General features: G+C 41.9%; 1 protein-coding gene across 2 annotated transcripts in view; it reads right to left on the minus strand.

Moving 5' to 3' along the window:
* Positions 1-10,146, minus strand: part of TARSL2 (threonyl-tRNA synthetase-like 2) — a 130,292-nt gene extending 120,146 nt beyond the window's left edge. Inside the window, exons 1-3 of one of the 2 annotated variants that reach the window (XM_006874530.1) lie at positions 9,927-10,146; positions 9,859-9,894; positions 1,205-1,223 (exon numbers count right to left, since the gene is read on the minus strand). In XM_006874530.1, the coding sequence (XP_006874592.1) occupies positions 1,205-1,223; positions 9,859-9,894; positions 9,927-10,146 (275 nt within the window). Of the gene's footprint in view, positions 1-1,204; positions 1,224-9,858 lie in introns of both variants that reach the window. The other variant, XM_006874529.1, reaches the window with a different exon arrangement.
* Between the last annotated feature and the right edge of the window lie 389 nt (positions 10,147-10,535).

The following is a 10,535-nucleotide window of genomic DNA, read 5'->3' on the forward strand; positions in this document are numbered from 1 at the left end:
CAGCTTGAGGACTAAGGTGCGCCTGACCCAAGCCATGCTATTTTCAATAACCTCATATGCATGTAAAAGTTAGACAGTGAATAAGGAAGATCATAGAAGAATTGATGCTTTTGAGTTATGGTGTTGGAGGAGAATATTGAAAGTGCCATGGGTTGCCAAAAGAACCAACAGAACCATGCTGGAAGAAGTGCAGTCAGAGTGCTCCTTGGAGGCCAAACTTCGTCTCTCATACTTCAGACATATTGTCAGGAGGGACCAAGAGGAAGACCCCCAACGAGATGGACTGGTAAAGTGGCAGCATCGATGGCCTCAAGCATGGCAACAATAGTGAGGTTGGCCCAGGATCGGGCAGTGTTTCGTTCGACTGTGCATAAGGTCGCTATGAGTCGGTACCGACTCAATGGTACCTAACAACAACAACAATCCAAGGGCAAGTCAAAAAGTATTACTACTAGGATTTCAGTGTATACATGCATGGGTTTATTCCACACAAAACATGTGTAAACATGTCTCTGAGATCAGCGGATGGCTACTGCAGCAGATAAATTCTCCCAGTAATATACTTTCTATCTCATTATGGTGAACTCACAAAAAGATCCAGTCAAAACAGTGACTTCCAAGGGACTCTGCTGGGCCAAGTTAAATTCAAGGCAGAGAGGTCAGCTCAGAAGGTTATGGAGACTTATTTTTTGAGATTCCAAAAGGGTAATCTGGATAGATTTTCTTAAAGGGCACAGGACAATCATGGGGGTGTATTAGGAAGAAGTTTTAAGAACACTAAAAACCGAATTAGAGAGAACTGACCAACAAAGTTGCACCAAGGAAAACAACTATTTTACATTAGGACAATGCACTGACTCCTCCTTCAAGTCACAAGGGCTGTCCTACAAGAGTTTCCTTAGAAAGCCTTACCCATCCCTCCTACAGGCAGATCTTGAGCTTCAGGCTTGTTCCCAAACTCAAAGAACATTCAAAAGAAACAGGATTAAATCCATTGAGGAGGTCAAAACTGCCACTCTGATGTAAACTGATGAGTGCAGAATTCTTTGGGGAAGGGTTAAAAAGATGGGAAACAGCCTTCAGAAGTATATAAACCTAGATGGAGAATATGTCAAGAAAACAGAGCTTCACATTTTAATATTTCTATTTAATAAAGGTTTCTAAGATTTCATCCACCCACTGTTCATTTGTCAGTTTGTCACACTGGGGTGGCTTGTGTGTTACTGTGAAGCTGGAGACTATGCCACCAGTATTGCAACTATCAGCAGGTTCACCCACAGTGAATAGGTTTTAGTGGAGCTTCCAAAACAAGACTTAAAAGAAGGAAAGACAGATCATTGCTGAATGGTTAGCCACTGAATACCTTATGAATAGCAGTGGAACATTGTCAGATTTAGTGACAGAAGATGAGCCCCTCAGGTTGGAAAGCACCAAAATACAACTAACTGGGGAAGAGCTGCCTCCTCAAAGTAGAGTTGACCATAATGACAATAACAGAGCAAAGCTTTCGAGATTTTCATTTCTTGATGGGGCACAACTCAAAATGAGGAGAAACAGGGACAAACATCCACTTATAATCAGAACATGAAATGTACAAAGTACGAATCTAGAAAAATTGAAAGTTGTCAAGAATGAAATGGAATGCATAAAGATGGATATCCTAGGCATTAGTGAGCTGGAATAGACTGATGTTGGCCATCTTAAATCTGACAATCATATTGATTATTACACTGGGAATGTCAAATTGAAAAGGAATGGCATCTCATTCATTGTTACAAAGAGCATTTCAAGATCTATCTTGAAGTACAGTGCTATCTGTGATAGGATAATATCTATATGCCTACAAAGAAAATCAGTTAATACACTATTATTTAAATTTATGTACCAACTGCTAAAGCCAGTGAAGATGAAATTGAAAAAAAATCTAACAACTTCTTCAGTATGAAATTGATCAAGCATGCAATCAAGTTATATTGATAATTACTGGAGAATAGAATGCAAAAGTTGGAAAACAGAAGGATTAGCAGTTGGACTGTATGGCCTTGGAGATAGAAATGATGGTGATTGCATGATAGAATTTTGCAAGGCCAGTGCTTATTCACTTCAATTACCTTTTTTTTTTTTTTTCATTTTTATAAGTTGTTCCAAAATGGGTTTTTTTGTTTTTAAATGTTTTATTGTGAATTATGTGATAGTTTACATGGGGGAACATTAGTTTCACATTCATCCTATCGTATATCATTTCATTTCCACGGTTACAATCCCCTCCATGCATCATCAGCCAACCCAAGGATATATCCTACAAGCCTGCCCCCTGGTCCTCAGCACACAGTCCCTCTCCCTCTCTGGGTCTAGAGTTCCCAGCCACTCCATCTCTCCACATCAGTGTCTCTGCCTCCATCTCTGGCATCACTGCTTCTCTGGGTAGGGTCCTGCACTCTGCTCTTCTCCCTTGATGGTCCCAGGGACCTCCACTCCTGGACTGCAAAGTCAATTATTCCCCTCCTTTTGCTACAAAATGTCTACCTTTACATTTCCAACCCTCACAGTCAGTCCTGATAACAATTATTCAATATTGTACCACAAGAGACCTATCCCCATCTCCTTTCATCAGCCCCGCCCAGACAGATTGGATACTACTCAGTGGAGATTCTACCTTCCTCCACGCCCTCTAGATCTAGGCTCCCTCTTGAAACCTTGTAAGCCAGTCACTTCTTGCCTTTGTAGCCCCCCCCCCATTTTGGGTAGCCAATGTCCAAGTTGCCTATCCCTGTCTATTCTGTGTATGGAGGGGGTGAGAATGATCCTCGCTGTAAAGATTTGTTCCCTCTTTTGAGCTATTACATCCATAGGTGTAGGTCAAGTTCATCAAATTGTATCAGATTATTCTTTTTTTTCCTCTTCTTTCTTCTTCTAGTCGAGCTCTGATCATCCAGTCGTTGAAGCCAGGTCAAGTGGGTATTAACTGCAAGTGTGGGTTTTCTTATGCATATGCTCTCTATTCTTATCAGCTGGACGCTTCACTCTCCACTCTAGTCCTCTGTAGCTATGTCATTGACTCTGGGCCCAAGAGTCCCCAGTTCTTGCCACATTGCTGGCCAACCAGGTCTCCACCCAGGGTTCACAGGAGTCTATTGAATATTGTAGGGCTTAGCTCACAACTTTATTGCTGTTTTTCCCTCACTTCCCCTTATTGATTCTTCTAGCTGTTCCAGGCTGGTCTGCTTATCCTTTACAGTGGAAATTTCCCACCTCAGAAGATTCTGGATGGGGTTCAAGATTCTACCTATGGTGTTATGTAATGCAGAGGCTCTGCAGGAAGTCTCCTTCACTGGGCATGTTGTAGCCCCATTTTAGGTATTCCAGTTATAGACAGAAGACGGACTTACAAGCCTTCTGTGGTGATATTTCTGGCTATTCCTTTCTCACCCCCTCAAGTGTCTATTTTATAATGGTATGCCAGGGAAACCAAGATTCAAAAGACAGCCAAGTATCTTAACATTATTTGCAAATACCTTTTGTCAACAACATAAAAGGCACATGTACCTCACCAGATGAAATGCACACGAATCAAATTGACTATATCTGTGGGAATAAATGGTAAAAGAGCTCAAAATCAGCAGCCAAAATGAGGCCAGGGGCAGACTGTGGAACAGACCATCAATTGTTCATTTGTAAGTCAGAGTGAAGCTAAAGAAAATTAAAACAAGTACTAAAGAGACAGAAAATGTCCTTGAATATATCCCAACTGAATTTAGAGACCATCTCAAGAACAGATTTAATGTGTTAGACACTAAAGACCAAAGATAAGAAGAATTGTAGGATGACATCAAGAGCATCATACACGAAGAAAGCAAAAGGACAGGCAAACAAGACAAGATTAAAATGGATGTCTGAAGAGGCTCTGAAATTTGCTTTCCAGTGTAGAGAAGCTAAATCAACTAGAAGAAATGAGGAAATAAAAGAGCTGAACAGAAAATTTTAAAGGGCAAGTTGAGAAGACAAAGTCAAGTATTAGAATGAAACATGCAAAGATCTGGAGTTTGAAAATCAAAGGGAAGAACACACTCAGCATTTCTTAAGATGAAAGAACTGAAGAAAAAATTCAAGCCTCGACCTGCAATGTGGCACTGTGGGTTAATATGCTGGACTGCAAAGTCGGTTTGTACCGCAAGGTCGGCAGTTCAAGTTCACAAGTCACTCTTTGGAAAACCTATACAGGGTCACTGTGAGTTGAAACCGACTTGATGGCACTTAACAACAACAACAATGGACAAAATACTGAATGATGCACGAAGTGTCAAAAGAAGATGGAAGGAAATAAATAAGAAGATGGAAAGAATAAACAAAGTCACTGTACCAAAAAAAATTTGTCGAGAGGTAGCATAAGATCAAGAACCTATGGTATAGAGAGGCGGGGCTTGATGGCAGACTGGGGAGAAGTACAGCGAGGATCTCGTCAGCAATAACACAGATTATCGAATGAAGCAGGTTCAGGTTATGGTTCCAGAACTCTGAACCACATATAAAAGAATATTTAGAATGTCTGAAGGCTTACAGCCAGTGGAATTTTTAGCAGAATCAAGATATCTAGTGCTCTTGAACCCACCAGACTCAGTTGTTCCTGGAGCCGCCATATTGGGCAAGACAGAGCAGGGGAAGGATCAGAGCATCCAAGAACTGATGCCTGACTGAACTGCAGAGATAAAGGTGTGGATATTTTTTTTATATATATCTGTTCATTGGTCTCTCGCTGTCTGCATACCTCCATTCTGGTGACGAGAGGGGGTGCCTGAGCAAGTGGATACCCTCCCACCCCCCAGAGGGCTCTACTACATATGCACACAGATCTCCTCAAAATTTAAAGGAACAGTTGCCATTTAAAACCAAATGGCAGCACAAAACAGCCACAGCTGGCCGTGAACTGTTTATCACTAGGAAAAAGACAAAGACTAAAATATGAAACAGGCTGAAAAATTAAATCCTGAGTTACATCATAATGACCAACAGTGGCATCTTGAAATTTTCAGGCAGCCTAGAAGACAAGAAGCCAAGAGAGGGACATTAAAGTCATACTCATATTTGGCTACAGGATTTTATCTTTTCCCCTTCTCTCTTTTCTGTGGTTATAGACCACAGTATCCAATCTGTCTTTTTTTTGCTGTTGCTGTTAGTTTTCTTTATCTTTAGGGAGCTCTTTCTCTCCTACATTACCCAAGAAGAGACAGTAATTGCAGTCATATAGTCAAGCTACAATCACACCCTGTAAAATCCCACCATCCAGGTAGAACCAATACCAGCTGTTATACATCAGATAGGCAGCCAACACGTGCAACAGTTACTCTGAGTCGAGTGAGAAGAAGAGGGAAAAGGGAAGCCCATCTCCTGATCACATCTACTTGGAAGCAATCAGAAAGCATAAAAAATACAAAAACACACACTCATTTAAATATTAAGGCCACAGTTAACTACTGAATATGCCCAAGAAACAGAAACAGATGACTATATCAGCACATGTCCAGAAACAAGATAAAGTGACAAAGACAAATAATCTGGAGATAGACCTACACTCCATAGTGGAAGGAGAGCATACTTTGGAAATGCCTGAGAAAGAATTCAGAAAAATGATAATAAAAAGTATCAAAACACTTTATAGTGGAGTTGAGAAAAATAAGGAAGAAGTTAGGAGGGTGCTACAGGAACAATCAAATAAGATAGATACAGCATTGGAAACAATGACAAAACCTACAGAAAGAGGTCCAAACAATTGATAATAGAATATCAGACATGGACAATACACTGAAAGGGCAAAGGAGTAGAACTGAAGAGATGGCAGCCAGAACTAGTGAGCTAGAAGACAAATCTCTTAATACTACTAAGGCAGAAGAAAAAGCAGAAAATAGGATAAAAAAAAAAAACCAAAGAAGGTCTAAGTCTCATGTTGGATAATATGAAGAGGAATAACTTAAGAATTATTGGCATTCTGGAACAGGAAGAATCACACAACTCCACAGAGAGACACAGTTGAAGAGCTGCTGGAAGAAAATTTCCCTAACGTCCTGAAAAGCAAAAAGATAAGCATTCAAGAAGCTCACCAAACCCCAGGAAGGATAGTCCCCAAAAGAAAATCACCAAGACATATCATAATCAACCTCTCCAAAATCAAAGACAGGGAGAAAACCTTGAAAGCAGCTAGGGAAAAGAGAAGTTTTACTTACACAGGCAAGCAAATCAGATTACTCTCTGATCTCTCAGCAGAAACCATGCAGGCAAGAAGGCAATGGGAGACATATATAAAACCCTGAAAGAAAAAAACTGCCAACCAAGAGTCCTCTACCCAGCAAAGCTGACAATCAAATACGATGGTGTAATGAAAACATTCCAAGATAAACAGAAGCTAAGGGATTTTTCCAAAACCAACCCTGCGCTGCAAAACATCCTAAAGGGAGTTCTATGGACTGAAAACCAAGAAGAACAGACAACAACCAGAGATTGACATACATGGCAGCACCACCCAGAGGAACTCAATAGACAAATGGAAGAGTCGAAAATAGACCAAAACTATAAGAACAAATTTAGAGGATCTGGGAGGTCAGTCTATGATCAAAACAATTATAATCTAAAAGAAGGTGAACACATAGGAACAGAGATCTAGGTGGTGAGGTCAGGTAGAATACAGGATAAAATAGACTGTCTTAAATGAAGGGAAACATTAATAGAATATACGGCAACCTCAAAGAAAACTAATACTCTATAACATACCAAGAAAATGAAAATCCAAGAAGAATATGAAAACATTCAAACTATGAGGAAACTCACAAGAAAGAACACAAAAAACATGAACTCAGCACAGGAAGACATGCAGAAAAAAGAAACCAGCAGCACCACAAACAAACAAACAAACATAATGGCAGCAGTTAATCCATAACTATCGATAATTACACCGAATGTAAACAGATTAAATGCACTAGTTAAAAGACGGACAGTGGCCGAATGGATAAGAATACAAGATCCTTCAATAAGCTGCCTGCAAGAGAAACACCTGACACACAAAGACAAAAACAGACTAAAAGTCAAAGGATGGAAAAAATATACCAAGCTAATTGGAATAAAAAACAAGCAGGAGTGGCAGTACTAATCTCTGATAAAATAAACTTTAAGGCAAAAGCCAGCATAATACATAAGGATGGACATTATCTCATGATTAAAGGGACAATTGAACAAGATGACATAACCACATTAAATATCTATGCTCCCAATGAAAGAGCTCCAAAATATATAAAGCAAACTCTAATAGATTTGAAGAAAGAAATAGACAAATCTATAATAATAGTAGGTGATTTTAAGACACCACTTTCAAAAATGGATAGAAAAACCAGAAAGAAACTTGACAAAGACACAGAGGAACAAAACAACACAATCAGCCAACTGGACTTCATAGATGTGTACAGAGCATTCAAACCAATAACAGCACAATACACCTTCTTTTCCAGTACACATTCTCAAGAATAGACCATGTGTTAGGCCACAAAACAAGCCTCCATAAATTTATAAATATCAAAAGACTACAAAGCATCTTCTCAGACCACAATGCTATCAAATTAGAAATCAATAATAGGAAGACCAAGGAAATAAAGTCAAACACACGGAACTCAATAACACACTGCTGAAAAGCAACTTGGTAGTAGAAGAAATAAAATGTGAATTCACAAAGTTTCTAGAAACAAATGAGAATGAAAATACAACATACCATAATCTTTGGGACATGACAAAAGCAGTGCTAAGAGGACAGCTTATTGCAATAAATGCGCACATCCAAAAGGAAAAAAAATCCAAAATCAACACATTAACACAACATCTCCAACAACTATAAACAGTCCAGCAAGGTAAACCTACAGTCAACAGAAGAAAGGAAATAATAAAGATTAGAGCAGAAATAAGTGAGATAGAAAACAGAAAAACTATAGAAAGAAGCAACAGAATAAGAAGCTGGTTGTTTGAAAGAATTAATAAAATCGACAAACTACTGGCAAACCTAACAAAAGAAAAGAGGGAAATGACACAAATAACATGCATAAGAAACCACGTGGGTGATGTCACAACAGAACAATAGAAATAAAAAGGATAATAACAGACTATCATGAAGAGTTGGACTCCAACAAATTTGAAAACTTAACAGAAGATGGATACATTTTCAGAAAAGCACGACTTATCTAAACTTTCACAGAGTAAAGTAGAAAACTTGAACAGCCTATAACAAAGGAAGAAATTGGCAGGTCATCAAAAAATTCCTAACCTAAAAAGGTCCAGGTCCAGATGATTTCACTGGTGAGTTTTATCAAACATTTAGGGAAGGTCTGTCACCAATTCTACTCAAATTATTCCAGAATATAGAATAGGATGGAAAACTCCCTAATACATTCTATAAAGCAAGCATAACACTCACACCAAAACCAGGGAGGAAGGACAACACTAAGTAAGAAAATTATAGACCAGTATCCCTCATGAACATAAATGCAAAAACTCTCAACAAAATCCTAGCCAACAGAATTCAACAATACATAAAAATTTTAAAATCCATCATGACCAAGTGGGATTCATAAGCAGGGCTGCAAGGATGGTTCAACATTAGAAAAAACATCGAAGTAATAATCCACCATATAAATAAGAAAAAGGAGAAGAACCACATGATCATATCGAAGGCATTTGACAGAATCCAACATCCATGCCTGATAAAAACACTCAACAAAGTAGGAATTGAAGGGAAATTCCTCAACATAATTTAGAGCACATATACAAAACCAACAGCCAACATCACTCTCAATGGAGAGAAACTGAAAGCCTTCCCCTTGCCAAGGAGAACCAGACAAGGATGCCCTTTGTCACCATTCAATCAACTAGATGGCACTTAACAAAACAATTAACATTTGCATGTGAAAGTTGAATACTAAATAAGACTGTAGAAGAATCAATGCATTTGAATTGTGGTGCTGGCAAAGAATAACAAACAAATCTGTCTTGGAAGATGTATAGCCAGAGTGCTCCCAGTAGCAAGCAAGGATGGTGAAACTTCGTCTCTCATATACTTCGGATAGCCTCTCAGGAGGGCCCAATCTCTGGAGAAGGACATTATGCTTGGTAAAGTGGAGGGTCAGTGAAAAAGCGGAAGACCCCCAGAGAGAGGGATTGACACAGAGTCAGCAACAATGGACTCAAACATAACAGTTGTGAGGATGGCCCAGGGGCAGGTAGTGTTTCGTTCTGGTGTGCACAGGGACGCTAAATCTTCATAACCAACTCAAATGGCACCTAACAACTAACAATGACTTTATGGCAACACTTTTTGAGGTATCCTCAGCAGTCCAAGCTTATCCTACAGCACCATACCAGGACTCCTCATATATGTATCTGAAGGACTTCCTGCCCAAGGACAGATTATCCAATTTCTTGCATAATGGTGTTTGAAATACCTAGCATTCAAATGAGCATGCTGAGCAAAAGTTGTTGCAGGCAATGGAAGAGCCGAGAAATTACATCAATAGGCCAATCTGCCAATTACTGGACACAGAGCGGTTCCAGGGTGTCATGGGCGCTCACTGCCCTCCAGCAGACACATCTGCATGCAGGGCACAAGACCGAACAGGCTCTCTGCTCCCAGAGCACCATGCAGTCACTGGGAGGGGCAGGGCTCAGTGGCCACGGCCTCAACATCCCTCCCCACCCCACCCCCAAACGCCGCACCTGCCCTCAGGGAGTCGAAAACCGCTATTTGTGCCCCATTGCTGCGGAAAGGCAGCAAGACCCCAGTTCCCGCCGGACCCGTCACCTGGGCGCGGCTCCTCTCCCCACCCTGGTTACCTGCGCGCCCGCCGCAGTCCGTGTGGCGCTCTCCACCTTTGCCTGACGGCTCAGCTCCTCGGTCAGACATAGCCGCAGGCGGTGCAGGCAGTGGCGCAAATCACGGTTCTCGGCCCGGAGCTGCGTCACCTCCCGAGAGAGGCACGACCCCTCACCGACGCACTGCTCGGGCGCGTACAGCTGCTCTTCCCGCAGGCGCTGCACCTCCGCCCACAGCCAGCGGATGTCCTCCTCCTGCCGCGCCAGACGCGAGGCGACGGCCTCTACCGCCAGGGCTTCTGCCGCCATGGAACCCGCCTCCCTCAGACCCGGTCACCGCGCAGGGTGACGGTGACAGTGGAGACAACTACCACTAGGGACCCGGTAAGACAAGGATGGGGCAGGGCTCTGGGCCCAGCCGGGGGGCGGGGAGAGAGCGGCGTTGTAAGACTGGGTAAGGACAAAGCTACGGGGTGGGGGGAGAGGGCGGAGCTTCAGGGAGGGGCTCTGGACGCTGCCGGGGGCGGTGCGAGAACGGAGCTGCGGGACGGAGGAGAGGGCGGAGCTTTTGGGAGGGGCTCTGGACACTGCCAGGGACAGGGCTCTGGGTACTGCCACTGGGCGGGAAAAGATGGAACTGCGGGGCGGGGCTCTTCCAGGGGCGGGGCGAGGACTGAGCTGCAGGGCTGGGCTCTGGG

The sequence above is a fragment of the Chrysochloris asiatica genome, unplaced genomic scaffold, assembly GCF_000296735.1.
Source record: "Chrysochloris asiatica unplaced genomic scaffold, ChrAsi1.0 scaffold00282, whole genome shotgun sequence".
In the NCBI taxonomy this organism is placed as follows: Eukaryota; Metazoa; Chordata; class Mammalia; order Afrosoricida; family Chrysochloridae; genus Chrysochloris; species Chrysochloris asiatica.